The sequence below is a fragment of the Papio anubis genome, chromosome 7 (genome assembly GCF_008728515.1).
Source record: "Papio anubis isolate 15944 chromosome 7, Panubis1.0, whole genome shotgun sequence".
NCBI classification, from domain to species: Eukaryota; Metazoa; Chordata; class Mammalia; order Primates; family Cercopithecidae; genus Papio; species Papio anubis.
Window position 1 is genome coordinate 108,164,101 of NC_044982.1, and position 16,780 is coordinate 108,180,880.

At 48.5% G+C, this 16,780-nt stretch overlaps 1 protein-coding gene across 4 annotated transcripts in view; it reads right to left on the reverse strand.

Annotated features, from left to right (window-relative positions):
* The window catches only part of CEMIP (cell migration inducing hyaluronidase 1), a 171,771-nt gene that overhangs the window by 16,655 nt on the left and 138,336 nt on the right, over positions 1-16,780 (reverse strand). For 2 of the 4 annotated variants that reach the window (XM_009210765.2, XM_017960862.2), the window contains 9 exons: positions 15,255-15,460; positions 14,164-14,254; positions 13,140-13,268; positions 10,561-10,646; positions 9,508-9,639; positions 6,291-6,326; positions 6,054-6,209; positions 3,181-3,361; positions 1,762-1,977 (listed from right to left, as the gene is read on the reverse strand). In XM_009210765.2, coding sequence (XP_009209029.1) covers positions 1,762-1,977; positions 3,181-3,361; positions 6,054-6,209; positions 6,291-6,326; positions 9,508-9,639; positions 10,561-10,646; positions 13,140-13,268; positions 14,164-14,254; positions 15,255-15,460 — 1,233 coding nt within the window. The remainder of the gene's footprint in view (positions 1-1,761; positions 1,978-3,180; positions 3,362-6,053; positions 6,210-6,290; positions 6,327-9,507; positions 9,640-10,560; positions 10,647-13,139; positions 13,269-14,163; positions 14,255-15,254; positions 15,461-16,780) is intronic. The other 2 variants (XM_003901294.4, XM_021940816.2) reach the window with 1 other exon arrangement.

Below are 16,780 nucleotides of genomic sequence, written 5' to 3' on the forward strand. Positions count from 1 at the left end.
CTCCCTTCTGACTCCACTTCCCTTCTTATCTTTCTCAGACCATCACATCAACCACTCACTCCCATTAGGATCTTGGCCCTTCCTCTGCCCACACCTGCAGCAGAAGCCTCCCCCTGACTCATTGCACAGCTCTGCCTCTCCCAGGGCTCTCGAGCAGAGCTGAGAAAATCCCACAGCCTGGGAGAGAGATGCCTCTGCAAATGCACCGCCTCCAGTCTCCGCTAGGTTTTCAACACTGCCAGGTGCTCCTTCCACAAGCTTCTTGTCAACATTTTCCACTCTCTACAGCAGCTCTTCCAAATCTTTATCACTCTCTGGAGGTTACTTTCCTCAAGCCCAATCCCCAAATTCTCAGCACATGACATCACCTTCTACTGCAGAGAGAAACACCCTCAGCTTCCTGCCCTCTGCCCCAGTCTTCCTGTGGTCCTTCTTCCTGCTAAATGCTAGCCCTGCCACCTCCGCTGGCACCTGACCCCCACCAGCTGCACCCTGTGCCCCCTTTGCCCCTTATGGCCCTTTTCCTTCAGACCAACACTATCTCCCTCTCCTATCACTCCTCCACACCCAAACCACCATTTAGCTCTTTTCTAACACCCCAATTCCTGACACCCACAGTGGTGATAATAATGCCTGCCTTGTAGGATAGTTTTGAAGACAGCGTCTTCATTCATACATGTTTCCTTCACTCTCTGAGATGATCTGGCTCACTGTGAACCTGACAATTCATTTTCTCAGGCCTCTCTGCCCTTAGTCATTTATTCATTAGTCATTCATCAAAATACTAGAAGTAACAATAATATAATAATAGCTAACTAATATTTTCAGTTCTGCCCCATTCTAGGCACCATCTAGACCTGCCCTGTCCCTCATGTGGCCACTGAGCACTGGACATGTGGCCACTGTGACTCAGGATCTGAATTTTAAACTTTAATTCATTTAAATTTCAAAACAAAAGCAATGTAAATATTTTTTCCTATCCCATTACCCTGATTTGATCATTACATATTATATACATGTATCAAAATATCATGCATGCTCCAAGAGAATATACTATATAGCAATAAAAATGCAAAAATAAATTTAAAATAAAATTAAAAATTCACATTAAACACAACGTTATTGTTTCAGTAGGACTACACTTCCCTTGATTGAAAATTGAGTGGGCAACAGTGGATTTTGAAGACAGAAAAAAAAAACAAGAACTGTTTAATGATTTTCTACACTGATTCATGTTTAATGATAGTATTTTGAATACAATTAAAGTATTATTAAAATTAAATTATGTTTCTTTTTACTTTTTAACATGGCTACCAGAAAATTTAAGATTACATGTATGGCTTGCATTATATTTCTATTGGATAGGGCTGGTGAAACATTTTACATGTATTTTCTGAAGCCACCCCCAAAATCTCGCTAGGAAAGTTCAACTATTTTACAGGTGAGGAAACTGAGGCTCCAAGAGTCCAAGTAATTTGCCCAAAGTCCAATGGTAAGTGTTGGAACCTGACTTGAATCGAAGCATTTGACCCAGAGGGTTCTTTTTTTTCTAAGCATTTTGTTTACCAAGTGTTTTGATTTTAACTTTGTAAAAATCCTACTGGGTGAGGAGAAAAAAATTAAAAGAAAGAAAGAAAAAGAAAAAAAAATTCTGTATCTCTTTGTGCCCTGAAACAGAGCTAGGCATACAGTAGGCACTCACTGAATGCTTGTTGCATGAGTGAATAAGTGAGTGACCGGCCCCCAGAAAGGTGTCCCCACCTGTGCATAGCGCCCACTGCAAATGGCCCCTCTCCAGTCGGGAACATTGATGCAGTCTGGGTGCCGGACCAGCCAGTTGTCATCCTTCGTGAGGTAGGAGCCAGGGTACTCGGACACGGAACCATCGACGTCATGGAACACAGATGTCTTATCCCCATCCATGTCCAGCTGGTTGAACCAGGGCCCAGGCTCTCCGAAGAACACTCTGGAAGTAATCTAAACAGAGCCCAGGAAAGTTAGGCAGGGCTAGAAGGTGAAGGGAAACTGCAGCCGTCATCAGGCCAGGGCGAGGTTTCCGATTTCCACTGACATTACAAGCCAGCCAAAACAAAGATGCTCTCGGGCACTGAGAGAAACCGCAAGGCTGACCCCTCCGATGCAACCGGAGTCACAGTCAAAGGGTCACCGTGCCTCAACTCCCAGACCTAGCACACACTTTTGGCCTCTGCTCGCTGGAGGGTTGGCTGCTGTGGGTGAGCTCGGAGACTGCTCTGACACACAGGCTTCACCAACTGCAGAGATGGAGGAGGGGGACTGAGGACTGTGAGTGTGAATGTGTGTGAGAGGGAGGTGGTGGTGATGTGTGTATGAGAAAGGGCACACACACGTTTACACATACACACACACACGGGGGCATCCATGTGCCAGAGAAAATGTGTGTGTGGCATGTTTCAGGAAGACAGTTTTGCAGCATGGGCCCTCTCAGATTTCCATGACTGACCTTTTTCAGGCCCTCAGTCGCCTGAGTAAAGACATTAAGTCATTTCAGTTTCACATCATTTCCCTCAGCCTGCCAGAAACTGGGCAAACAGGCAAAAGGCAGGAGCAGGGAGGAGAAGGAGGGAAAAGTCTGGGAATCCATAACCTGAAGGAAATGCACAGGAGGCCTGGCCCCGGCTGGTCTCACGGGGCAGCCCTTGCTCCTGATCTCCTAATCCTCAGCTCCTCTTCTGCCTTCTCTGTCTAGGGCAAGGAAGGCTCTGTTTATAGTCTGCTCTCGGGGAGAGATTAAACAGAACATCATCAGTTAAGACTTCCCTTGGAAACTGTGGGGCTTGTTAGATTCTTTGTGCCAACTCAGGTGGCCTGGTCATAAGACTCAGTTTGTCAAAGTCAAGACCCTTGGAGGAACAGCCTAGGAACCTCGATCCACACGTCGGGGTCCTCTGGAGGCTGGCCTGAGTTTTGAGCAGGGAGAGAGCAAGCGGGCATTTACCCAGACCTGACCTGTGGGGCAACCTACGCTTGTACTTTTCCAGTTTGGATGAAGAGCAAACTGGGACATGGCCCAGCCTAGTTGGAGGAGGCTTTTCAACCCCTGCGGTGGTGGCAATAGCTCAAACTCTGGGCCCCAGGGGACTTGTGAATCACCATCCAAAGTCTGGGTTTGCCGGGAGTCTGCCATGGCGCCTCACTCACCGGAACGTCCTCAAAGGCAATGCCGGTCACGTTGTTATGGGGGCAGCTCTGCCAGGCATTATTCAGGCGGAAGGCCAGGGCGCTGGTGTGCCGGCCCTCCAGGGCCACAAACTTTCGGAAAGTGCAGTTTTGGATGTTGATGGGGCCATCATAGAACTGAATTCCTCTAATTGGAAAATTCCTATGGAGTTAAGGAAGATGTCAGTCTAAATGTTGTCCATTCCTATGGAGTTAAGGAAGTAAGATATCAGTCTAAACGCCATGTTGTTTGCCCCTTCTGAGGTGGATGGTAGCAGAGACTTCCTGGGTAAAACCATTCCTGATCCCCACCTCTAGCAACTCCCCCTTCCCCAGATCATTACTGATTCATTAATTAATGAATTATTCATTAATTAATTTAAAGCATGTATAGACACACTAATTGTCAATGAATGACTGCCAGATGAATGGATGGATGGATGAATGGATGGATGAGTGAATGAATATCCATCTAGTTGCTGGTTTGGAGTTTGGAGAATGGTCCTGTATTTCAACACTTCCCCCAGTGTTTCCATTATATAAAGAGTCATTGGGTAAATACTGTAAATACCACTGGAGCGTGCCAATAATATGTTTCTTGGGAAGGTAGAGCTGTTAGTCATTATCGCCTTAGCTTTAGTTGCTATAACAATTTAATCAGATTAAGACCCACATGAGTTTCTCCTCTGTGAGTAAGCCTTTCACATTGGCAGTGTGCTGGGTTTGGGAAACAGAGGGGAAAAGAACACAGAATGGAAGGTGATAAACATGTGATAAAAGTAATTGTAAGGCAACATTTTCAGCACCCCTAGAAGAAAGGGAGGTCCCACTGAAAAGCAAGACTGTGGACTGACAGAGAACCCCAAGAAGGCCCTGAGACCCAGAAGGAGGTAGGAAGCGGCCACAGGCTTGGACATGGAGGTAGGAGAGACTGGACAAGAACCGGTGACTTAAAGATTTTGCCTTGGTCTAGCATGGAGTAGGTTGCTCAGACACACTTCTCCCATTGCCTCAGACTCCTGAGCAGAGCACAGGAAACAAGGGTCTGCGAGGTTGGCTGGGCTTCCTGGTGGCCCTTCTTGGGCCTGGCCCCAGTCTAGGCTTGCTCCTTCTCCAAACCCAACATGTATGCTTATGCTGGTGTCTCTATATCTGGGTCAAGCCCATTCTCTTCCACAGTAAATATAAAGAAGAAAAGATAGAAAGATGGAAAAAGAAGCAGAAAAAATATCTGCCCACAGGGAGAGACCATACTCCAGTTGTCCCTGATCTTCAACCCTGGGCTCCCTTCCTTTCCAATATGGTTCCTTGAGGAAGACCCTAGCCACAGCAGTCATGGTAACAAGCCTTCAGCAGACACCAAAGACTCCTTGCATTTCTATATTTTTATGTTTATAATTGATTAACATCATGACCTAGAATCCTGATTCTCATGGGGTGGCTCCATGCATTTTTTCATTTCACATATTTTAGAGACAGTCCATTTTTACTAGCTCTATACTTAGGTTTTACACTTCAGCCTGACCCAGCTCTATACAAGATGGATCAACCATGATGAGGACTGCAAGGTCTTAGGTTCCTACTTGCAGATGCAATTTGAGGAACATGCCTCAGTCTGATAGGTTTCCATAAACAGGATCACCTTTGGAAGTCATCAGAGCATTCTGGCCCTGGGAGGCTGCTAACTCTTGGCAAAGAAACCCTGAACGTGCAGATTCAGGGTCACTCATACAAATGCTGAAAGGGACTGATCCGTCACTCAGGTTAGACAGAAAGAAGGGCTTCTCCCACCTCGTGCTGAAGGAGATCATGATTTTGCCTTTGCAAAGTCTTTTCCATGTCCGCTTGGGTTGGAAGTTTTAGGTCAATGTGTATTTTGTGCCCTGGCTCTAGTAGTAGAAATTACATCTTCCTAGAGAAAGAGTAGAAAGCTCAGAAAGACAAGAAGGGCTGATCTTATCATCAGGAGCACAGGGACCACCATGCTGCTCACAGGCTCTGAACCTTGCTCTCTGGCTTAAATTCACACCTGAGCAGAAACACCAGCAGAAGAAGGGAGATTTCCTCACCACCGACCCAGCCTGTGACTTTCCAAGGAATTGACTGAGTTCATTATCCCTGTTCGCTCATCAACCTTCCAAGTCACTCACTCACTCTCCACCCACCTGCTTATTGTCTGACCTTCATTTGAACTTCCCCAGCTGCAGAGCCCAGGACTCCTCAGGACAGTCCTGCTATTCTGTTGTTGAGCATATCTGATGTAAAAAGATCCATCCTTCTTGCAGTAAACTAACCCTAAGGACCCTTGTAGAATGAGTCTCATCCCCTATGTGCACAGCAGCTCTGAGAACATGCAACAATATCCCCCATGTTGTCCCCAAAGTGATGATCCTGTCTCCTGTTTGAAGACCCCAACCTGCATGTGACATGGCTTCAGCTTTTGTCACCCTCCTGGTTATTCTCCTTTAAGTGTGCTTTGGCCAGACTCTATCGCTCTCCCATCCTCAGGAGTGGATGCAACACTCCAAGTGAGTGTGCTGTCAGAGAAAAGGACTCATGATCCCTGATCCCAGACACTAAATTCCCATTAACGTAGCCCAGGAACACATTACGCATTTTGATGGCCACATTACCCTGTTGACTCATATTCCACACCATTTTTTGACTTCTCTCTCCCCATTCCAGATTTCATCCCTTAATTGTTAGTCTCAGTCAGCTCAATGATTCCTCTGGCTGGTAGAGGACAGAAGAATTCAGAGTCAACAGGTAGAAACTACCCATTAAGTTTTTCCCTTCCAACACAGCCACTTAGGTGAAGCCACTCAGAACAAGGAACTACATGGTTGCAAACCTACTGGCCTATAGGGAGGGTCCTTCCACTATGGTCCAAGCCACCGGGGCCCCAGATCCTATTGTCCATCATTTCTGTCCCCACGTTGCCGCTCTCGCCAACAAACAAGCTGTTCTTTATCTCTTGCTTGGAGCCGTCATCATACGGGAAAGTTCCACCACTGTAGAGAGAAGATGTTTAAGGTGAGATGTCCGGAGACAAGATCCCACAGAGGTCCAAATATAATGACAGTTGCCCTTACCTGGCCAGGGTTAGGCCGATGCCATTGTCAGCAAACCTGTGGACAAGAGCAGATAGATAGTCAGAGCATGTCCTGGCTTCACATTCAGTGGAGTCGTGGAGAGAAGGACACTTCCCTGCCCTTGGAGTCAAACTGAATACCGTGCAGAGGAAGGAGTCTCTTTGTAAGCAGAGGTGTGCTCTGGGAGTTGTGGCTCTCCTGTTCTACACAGGAAGGGGATGTTCTGGGTCCCCTCCCACTCCAACTCTGACTCTAGAGAGAAAACAGTGACCTCTGTGGCTCTCCATGTTCAATGGCATTGACAGCATGCAGACTGGGGTCCGTGAGCCTCCCTCTCCAGCCCTATCCTCTGTGATTCCAGGACTTAGTTTGAGGTTGGATCAGGAGAACTTGAAGGGCCTTCCGCTCTCAGGACCAGCACCAGGGAAAGGTGGAGTATGTGAATGCACTTCTATTTTTTTTCTTTTACCATCTTCACTACTGTTTCAGCCATAGAGAGAGGCAACAATAGCTACTTTTCAAGTTTCCGGGAAGTCAGGCAGATGCTGGCCCTGAGAAGGGCAGGAAGTCATTTTGCGATTGCGCTGGAACCATCTCGTTAGCTCCTTTTCACCTCTGCCCTTTTTAGGGGTCAGATGAGCATGCTCCTGGGGGGTGTCTGATTGTGAGGGCCAAGGGACTACACAGAATCCAGAGCTGAGTCTTGGGTCCGTGCTACCATAGACTCTAGGGCCAAATACGGTGGCTGCCTTCACTTCCTGTGTCCCAGGGGTAGATTTAACTGGTCTCCATGCCTCTGCTCCTTCCACCTGTCCTGTCCACCCTACCAGGCTCATCTCAAAGTGCCATTCTCACCAACCTTTCTGCTCCCTAAAATTTCCATGGCTTTATATCCTTCATAGATCCAAGCTCAAGGGCCTGGTGAATCCACAACAGCTGCACCAGGCTGGTCCCGGTGGCCAGCATGCTCTCTAATTCCCAATGTACTTTTTCATACTCTGCTCACCCTCTTTCAGACACATGGACCTTTTTCTTTTTCTGAAGCACATTTAGTTCAAATGAATCATTCCAGTCCCATCATTAGGGCACCGTCTACTCCATTTATTTTCCAAAACTTCCTGAGTCTTGTCTCCCAGACCGCTCCATGGCTTTTTGTCATTGCTTCTGTCCCCCAGTGCTCGGCTCCTGGTCCCCTCATTCTTCCAATCCTTGAAGGGATCCCTATCTTCTGTCAGCCTCTACTGCACCAACGTTGTCCACGCATAGGACCACAGCCTTGGTGCCAGCCAGATCCTAGGCTACCTTGGAATGAGTCTGGTGGGAGATTAAAAGACATACCCACTTTGGCAGGAGGGGTCTTCGCAATTTTTCTTACTGCCCTAAATCTGGCATTCACCGTCTCTTTAGGGACCTAAACTCTGAAATGCCCACAACCAGAACCAAGAGATTTACCGAACTTAAGATATTGCAAAGAATTTTGGCATTGACACCATCTAGTTTCTCTTCAACCCAAGGCTTCCACCCACCTTCTGCATAGTGCCCCTCCCAAGGATGCTCTAGGGTCTGCTCTAGGGATAAGGAGCCTGGCAGCTTATCGCATAGACTAGTGTCTTATATGGTAGGAACGCTTTTCCTTCTCCAGAGCTGAAACCTGCTCCATGCCTATCACTTTTGCCTTCTAGAGCCAATCAGAACAACCTTGTCCCCTTCCCTAAATGCCCTTCAGAAACCCAGAATCAGCTCTCTTCTTTCCCGTCCCTTCTTCTTAAAACGAATGACTTCTTTTCTTGCAAAATGAAGGCCCTTCGGCCTGGCAAAGTGACTCACGCCTGTAATCCCAGCACTTTGGGAGGCCAAGGTGGGCAAATCACAAGGTCAGGAGTTTGAGACCAGCCTGACCAATGTGGTGAAACCCCATCTCTACTAAAAATACAAAAATTAGCTGGGCGTGGTGTCGCATGCCTGTAATCCCAGTAACTCGGGAGGCTGAAGCAGGAGAATTGCTTGAACCCAGGAAGCGGAGGTTGCAGTGAGCTGAGATTACACCATTGCACTCCAGCCTGGGTGACTCATCACAGATGAGAGTGAGACTCCATCTCCCAAAAAAAAAAAAAAAAAAAAAAAAGGCCCCCTCAGTCTCTCTGCCTCTGTTTTTAGGTTTTGTTTTTTTGACTTTTTAAAAAAAAATTTTATTGTTTATTTTTGGCCACTCCCTGCTGCCATTCTATGCCCCTGCCTGGCTGGGAGACCCGAAAGCCTTTGCACCTCCCCTTCTTTGTCTCTTATGCATCTTCCTGGGGCTCCATTGCTAAGTCAGTTTCTCCCCAGATCTCTGCATATCTGAGCAGCCTTTCTCTCCCTCCCTCTCTCTCTTCTCTCTCTGTCAATGCTGTGCCTCTGCTTTTCTCCTCACATACTTTTCAATTTATCTTGTTCCCTTTCACCTTTATTTCTCCTTTACTTGGTCACAATAAAATAGAGAAATATGTTTATTTCCTAATAGGGTTTCTGATTTCCCATTTTTAACACAAAAGGCAGACAACGAGACATTTCACAATACTCCCTGGAAACAAATCCCAGCTCTGCTGACTGTGCCTTCTGGATCTTGTCCAGCATGTGCCAGTCACTTATATAGGGACTTCATATGAGAGCTCAGCGTTCCCTGCCTTTTTCATTTGAGTCTTGGAGTCCAGTGAACTGTAGCTCCAAGTTCCAGTTCAAACACTAGCTAACTGCATGACCTTGGGAAATTCACTAAACTGAAACTCAGTTTATCATCTCTAAAATGGAGATTGTAATTTATATGTTTGAGAAACATGGTAAGAAAGAAATGCAACTAAGGCTTCCACACAGTAAGTGCCCAGAATATTCTGGCTTCTTTCTTCTTCCCTCCCTTAGCTGATGGGCCGTGTGACCTTGAGAGAGCCAAGACCAATGACTATTTGGAAGCAAATCATAACCCGCAGCACCTGGCGCTGTGGGCTGAAGCCAATATGCTGCTTTTAGGTTTTGCTTTTTCTGATTTTTTCTTTGTTGTTGCTGTTTTTTGGCCACTGCCTGCTACCATTCTATGCCCCTGCCTGGCTGGGGGACAAGAAGGCCAAACGTCAGTATGTCTGGCTTCCCCTCTCTGTTTTGCTCTCCTCTCTCTGTGGGGGGCTGTGGGAAGACGCGCCATGCCCCCTTTGTGCCAAAGCCACACGCCACTCTGACTCACCGGCAGCTGTCCAGCCACACATCCCCACCGCGCAGCCAGGCCCCGTGGTCCTGGTTCTTGTAGGCAATGAAGTGCCTGATGATGGCTGGCTCCCGAGGCTTCAGCGGGTCAGCATCCTGGTGAGGGCTATATCTGCAGCACACCATGGGGAGGGCACAGGTGGTGGTTTTGGGGGCACACCTCTGCTTCTGGGCTCTGTAAGCCTCTCTCTACTCACAGTGCCCAGGAAGGCACTGACTAAACAGAAACCCATTTGCATTGCCTGGGCTCTGGAATGAACTTTCTGAGTTCATCACAGAAGCAAGAGGTCACTCCTCCATCAGCCCATGCAGGCTCCTCACATACTGAAGAACCTGCCCCCAAGCAGGTCAAAGCACAGAGGAAAGTTCAGACAGCCATTCCCACAAGGGCATGCGACATAGTCCTCGTGGCCCAGGAGAAGAGTCTGGAGATACCCAGCTCTCGCACTAACTGGCAGGTCACCTTGAACTAGTGCCTTTTCTGAGCACTTCTTAGCTACAAAACGGAGTGGACTATCATGTTACCATATTACCCACTTTTGATGGAGAGCAAGCAACTTGTCTCTTTAAAGGAGATTGGTTTTGCTAATTACCTTGAGGTTTTTAAAGCACCTTTTAAAAGTTGCCCCTGGCTTTCAACTGAACAGTAGGTTTATTTATAGGCATGACCTGCATGTTCTTTCCCATTAAATTGATGGTAAAATTCTTCCCTTCTATTCTCTTCATCTTTTCATCCTGGCCCAACCTACTGTGGCCCTGCTCATTTCTGCTGACTTACCAGCTATTCACTTTGCTGAGGGATCTAGAAACCTCTGGGAATTTCTATCTTCCTTTGGCTACTGGAGCTGGAATCCTAATTCAGACTTTACTCTGCTCAGGTTTTCACCATTATACCCCCAGCAAATAGCTCAATGCCCAGCACAAAGCAAGGGCTCAACAGATGCTCAGGGAATGAATGAGTGATTGAAGGAGGGGGAGGCAGGAACTGGAGTGCAAGGTCACCATGGACTGTGTCTTCCCAATGGCTGATTACCTGGCAGAGATGATCGAGAGGAAGGGCCGCTTGTCCTTGGCAGAGGCCTCAGTGGTTTTGACTCCGTTGTCTATGATCATGCCAGCCTGCAGGGAAGAGATATTCAGGGACACATTAACTTCTACTGTGGGCTAAAAGCATCTTCCCACACTCAGCCTCACTGCATACTTCTGAATGCTCGGGGAAAACCGGCTCTGTTCTCAGGCTGCATCAACAGAAGTAGAGGATCTACAGTAAGGTAGGTGAAGATGCTGCCTTATTCTGCATTGCTCAGACCAAATCTGGAATATTTGACCTCTTTGAGGAGCATATGTGGAAAGTGAGGTCTAGAGAGATTATATATCTTGTCCAAGGCCAAATGGCAAAGTCCATGTGCAGAACCCATACTGCTTTGGACAGCCCAGGCCCCAAGTCAAGAACAACAGGTGTACACTCGGAGGAAATTTATCTGCTGTGATTTAAAGCAAATGCTGAACCTAAGTCCCATCTTTACCTTGGACAGGGGACAGTGACCTTCCCACAGTCTCATTTTAGCTCCTGTCTGTCTTGAAGACAGAATCTGGCTTTCTTGTTTGACTCTAAATATGTCCACTTTGTCAGCCATGGGGTAGGGAGAAATCAAGGCAGCTGAGTGATGCTGCCCAGGGAGGCCACCATTCAGTCTTCATTCCTTTCTGGATTCTCTTGGCCTCTTGTGAATGCTCAAACTCAGATTTCTCTTCTTTAGATAACTGGAGGGCACTGTGGTCATGTCATTCTCCCTCTGGCTTATAATTCAGCAGCAGTGATGTGAGTCAGATGATGTGGGGTTGACTCACAGCTCTACTCCCACTAACTGACTGGGCAAGTCCCTTCACCTCCTCAGTGATATCATCTGCAAAATGCGCTAGTAACACCTATGTCACAGGATGGTTATGAGGACCCAATAAGAGACCCCAGGTGAAGCCTCCTGGAACAGGTCCCTCTCACTGTGGATGTGGAGTCAAGGCTTACTGGGCATGAACACCAAGGGCGGGACCTCCTCCTTAGCTTAGATAATTGAATCATCCAGCTGGAGGCTCCTCTTCACTCCTTCCCTCCCTGCCTCAGAGAATGAGACCTGCCACCTTCCTCAAGACCCACCCCCGCCCCACCCATAAGCCCTTGCATGCCTGCTTGTTAGAAACCATTCACCTGCATGCACTCCTCCCCTTTCCAGCCTCTCCACACCTGCTAGGTTCTATGTGGCCCACCTCTCTTCTCATGAAGCCTTCCCAAGGGGTGGGAGTGGGGGGTTTCTTGACAAGCAGCCAACACATTCTCTCCACTGTTCCCCCTGCCACCAACAGCAGCATGCCCCCTGCACCTGCCTTTGTATGGAGACAGCTCTCTGAGGGCCATGTCAGCCTCTAAAATGCCCTCTCTGATACCCTGCACTAATTCTCCTCTGTCAAGGTGAGACTGTTGTCCTCCACACCTCTGCTCACTGCTCGATGACACTACCCTCTTTCCTAGTTCCTGGGATATGACACTGCCTGGGGACTCTTCTTCTCTTTCTGCCATTCCACTCTGCAACTGCTCACCCCTTGCCCCACCCTGCAATTGCTCGCCCCTTGCCCCACCCCATCTCCTAGGTGTAAGCACAGATCTATTCTGAGACTGTATCTCTTCATTTTGGTCTTCTCTCTGGTTGGGCTTTTACAAATCTTTTTACTTTTTGACTCTGAATGTATCCGTTTCCTTTGAGGAACATCAATTTTTCTTCATTGGTATCATTAGGGATTGGACCAGAACACCAGCCTAGGCATTTGGGAGTCTGCCTGTGCACTGCCCTGGCATCCTTGAGACCACCTCTGCCCCCACAAACAGCGTCTCTGGTCTCAGCCATGCTCCAAGCTCCATTCCTATGCCCCATGACTCTGGTCTTGACTGCTGTCCTTACTGGGAGGTCCTTGACAGACTTGAGATCCCAGTCATCTCGGTATGCCCTCTGTCCCCCAGTGCCTAGCTTGGTGCTGGACACAAAAGCAGGTGCTTAGGACATATTGATGAGCAAATGAAGATGACTGAGGACTTTGTGTCCCACTTGCCCACTTAGCTCTGTACAGATGCAGCAACCCATTCATTTCCCAAGAAACAAGACAAGAACAAACAGCAAAGAGGATGCCAATGCTGCCTCCACCTTCCTTCAGAGCCACATCTTGATTTCCTTCAGCTTATGGATCAGGCCTAACTTTTCATGGTTGAGACTACACCCAGACCCGTCAAGTGAACTGCAAACCAAATTCAGGTGCCCAGCTCAGAGGCCACCAAGAGAAGCTCTCCCCCCGTCAGCATGAGTGAAGAAACAACTTGTTCCTTTTGGCTCTGGCCATATGCTAAGTCCATGCCCGTGCAGCAACCACCACAGGAGATTTGTGTGAAGAATGTGGCCAATGGCCTGGGAGGCCTCACAAGGCTGCTCCATTTTCTTCGAGACCAGCATTAAGAATGCAGTTGTTCCCAGCTGTCACCAACTGGTTGTCCCGGCTCTAATCATCTGCAGGCCTGGGAAGGGGACCGAGAGGCTGGCCAGAGAGGCACAGTCTGGAAAGACTTACCCGGTAGTTGGAATGTGCTCGGTTGTTATAGAATTTTCCCAGTGGAATGTGCTCTGAATAACCTGGGGAGTACATTCCCACGGAGGGGCCCGTTGGTACGTGGTGAAAAATAAACCAAAATCCAGTTTCCTGTTGGGGAAGCACAGAAGGGAAAAGCCACAGCGTTCAGCCTCAGAGAGCTCCTGGGCAAGGTGGCCACACAGCCCACGCTGGAGGTGGGTCTAGTATCTAGTGCCGTCACCCACACCAGCCCTCAATGCCTACCCCCAACACACCTCCGTGTGGTCCAGTCTGGAGGGAAAACAGTGACAAGTAGAGCCCACCATGAGAGTTGAAGCCCGTCATGGGTTCCTACTCTATCAGACATGGCTCGGAACTGTTGCATTTCAATCACTGTGGGCTTAAACTCCTCTTCCTGACACACAGGGGATTTCGTTGTCTGCTTTCCCCTTCATTCTACAGATAAGGAAGCTAAGTTCCAGGTCAAGGTCAGGGTCCCAAGGAAGGCCAGAAGCATGAATGGGTGGGTGACAGCAGGGCTGTGTGGATGGAATGCTGTGGCCGCCACCTCCCAGCTGTGTGTGTGCCCCTGGGCATGTCAGCTCTCCTAGCCTTAGCTTCCTCCCCTATCAGATAGGGATAATAATAGTACCTGCGTCACTGGGTTCTTATAAAAATCAAATTATGTGAACTTACAACACTGATACATCAGGTACCTTTCTAAGCTAAAATCATGGCATTCTAATATGATTTATTATACATAAAGCATTCAGTGTTCACTAACTATGGTCACCAGTGTATTATGAAGTGACAGGGCTGTCCTTTAAAACCAAGTCCAAAGGACACCCCCTGCCCTACCACCCCCAGTCTGTTGTTTTCCTCTTCACTGTAGCTAAGCCTGTCTGCATGGATATCTGGGCTTGGGGCTCAGAGCACAGATACTTCAAGGTAAGCCTCAGGGGCTGTCTCCCAGACTCCAGTCCCTACCCTCACTTTCTGCCAAAGAAGGGATACTTCTGCTCACCTCAGATCCTGCAGCAGCACAGTTTATGAGGTTGTTGTTGGGATTGGCCATCCAGAAGGTGGACACAGCACTGCAGGGAGGGCAGAGATACCTGAAGTCAGATAAAGGCCACCAGGGGTCATCCTGCCACACGGCAGGTGCAGGTCAGGCACTCTGATATTGGCCTGAGAGTCTCTTTTTTTTTATTATTTTTTTGAGACAGAGTCTCGCTCTGTCACCCAGGCTGGAGTGCAGTGGTGCAATCTCAGCTCACTGCACCCTCCATCTCCCGGGTTCACGCAATTCTGCTTCAGCCTCCCAAGTAGCTGGGACCACAGGCACCTGCCACCACGCCTGGCTAATTTTGTTTTTTTTTTCGTATTTTTAGTAGAGACGGGGTTTCACTGTGTCAGCCAGGATGGTCTCAATCTCCTGACTTCGTGACCTGCCCACCTCGGCCTCCCAAAGTGCTGGGAGGCCTGAGAGTCTCTTATCAGAGATCTGAGAAATAATTGACTTATTCTGAAACCCAGTTTTCTAATTAAAGTGTGGTGCTCGTTTAAGCACTTAAAATGTTCAGAAATTTAAAAAAGCATGAGTCTTGAAAATAGAAGCAGTGTGCAAGTGATGTCTGAGATTGGCTCTAAAATACTTGTAGGTCAGAAGAACCCAGGAAAGTAGTCCTTTCTAAGGGAGGGGCGCTGCACTTGGAAGGCTTACTGCAGAGAGATATCACCCCGTCTCTGTGTGTCTCTCTCTCCATATCTAGAAAAGGGTCCGTGTGGTTGGGGCCTCCGTGGCAGCTGAGGTGACAGCCACTTCCTCTCATCAAAGGGCACTGTGTGGATAAAGAGAAGCCCCACAGATGAGAACAGGGGTCCTCTTTGGACAAGAAAAATGCACATGAGGCAAACTGAGAAGGGAGAAGAGAGAAGACACCCTCCCACCTGCTCTGCAGGAAGCTGGAGCAGTAGGTGGTTAAGGGCTGTGAGGCCCAAGCTGCTCAGAGCCCCAAAGTGCAGAAGTCTGGTGCTGGGCTGAGCTGAGTGAACACATGCTCACACATGCACACCCTCTCCCCCCAGCACACAGAGAGGGGTCCAGGCACTTACTTGCAGTCTTGCCTGGGCTTGGGGATGTACCCCGGATAGGAGTCCTCTGTGATCATCTTGCACATCTTGCTGTCACGGTCTGAGGGGAGGAGGGTTCCGGACTTGACAAGGAGGCCAAGACAGTGGTCAAAAGTGTTGCGTTCCTCTGGCCCATCTTCCGTGAAGAAGCAGTGGCCCAAAGAGTTATAGCCCACAACGTCCTTGGTCTGCAGGGGTCAAGACAGGGATGTTTCACCAAGCATCCAGTTATTCATGTGCCCATTCATTCATTCAGTAAACACTAAATAGTCTCATGTGCTCATTCATTCATTCAACAAACACTAAATAGTCTCAGCCATACACTGGGCCCTGGGAGGAGCATTGGGGGTTTGGAGATGAATAGGACACAAGTGATAGGCCTGGGGAAAGTGGGACATGGGGTGGGATGGTGACTTTTTTTTTTTTTTTTGAGATGCAGTCTCGCTCTGTTGCCCAGACTGGAGTGCAGTGGTGCAATCTTGGCTCACTGCAAGCTCTGCCTCCAGGGTTCAAGCGATTCTCCTGCCTCAGCCTCCTGAGTAGCTGGGAATATAGGCGTGTGCCACCACACCCAGCTAATTTTTTATGTGTTTTTAGTAGAGACCCAGTTTCACCATGTTGGCCAAGCTGGTCTCAATCTCCTGATTCGTGGTCCACCTGCCTTGGGTACCCAAAGTGCTGGGATTACAGGCAAGAGCCACTGCGCTGTGCCAGGGATGGTGACTTTTAAAAGCCCTTTCCAGCTGGAGGAGTTGGGGGTGGTGAGGCTCTATAGGGTAGGAAAGGGGGCAAGATATCATACGTGAGAAGGTGAATCCAAGAGGAGGCCATGGGCTGGGCCATGCGCACCCACTTCGATGGAGCACACAGCTGAGTGCCCTGTGTACAAGGACTTACCATGGAGGGACTCCACAGAGGAGATCCCACTGAGGAAGGGTGGACGAGGGAACTTCATCTAGGAGCAGCACCTGAGCTGGGGCAGGTGTGCTTTTTATTAAGACCAGTATAGATTCTCCTTATTGTACCCTCACCCAGAAATCCAAGCCAGCTTGTTAGCCCAAGACGCATATCAAGCCACAAGTGCAACACCTGGGTTCAGAACTAGAAAGGGCTGCAAACTCCAGCTCTTTGGTTTCCTTTTTGGAATACACAGTTAGTGGGGAAAGCAGAAAGAATATTTGCATGGATATTGAGATACCAGGGATGTAGTTTCAGCAGCACATCCAAGCAGCGTGGGGATCTCAGACAAGACTCCTATCTTCTCTTCAGTCACTTTTTTCCACCGCAAAAATGAAGGACTTGAATTCCATGCTCTCTGAAGCCCCTTCTGGGTCTGAATCTCTAAACTCATCAATCTCAGAACTCAGGTCTTCAGAGGGCCTCTAGCCTGGGCCCCACCTCCCTGTCCAATCCCAGACTCTGTTCCTAAGCATAACTGGCAAACAGGTACCCTACTTCTGCTCAGACACTCCAGAGAGATGCTCACTTCCTTGCAAGGTGGCCTGTTA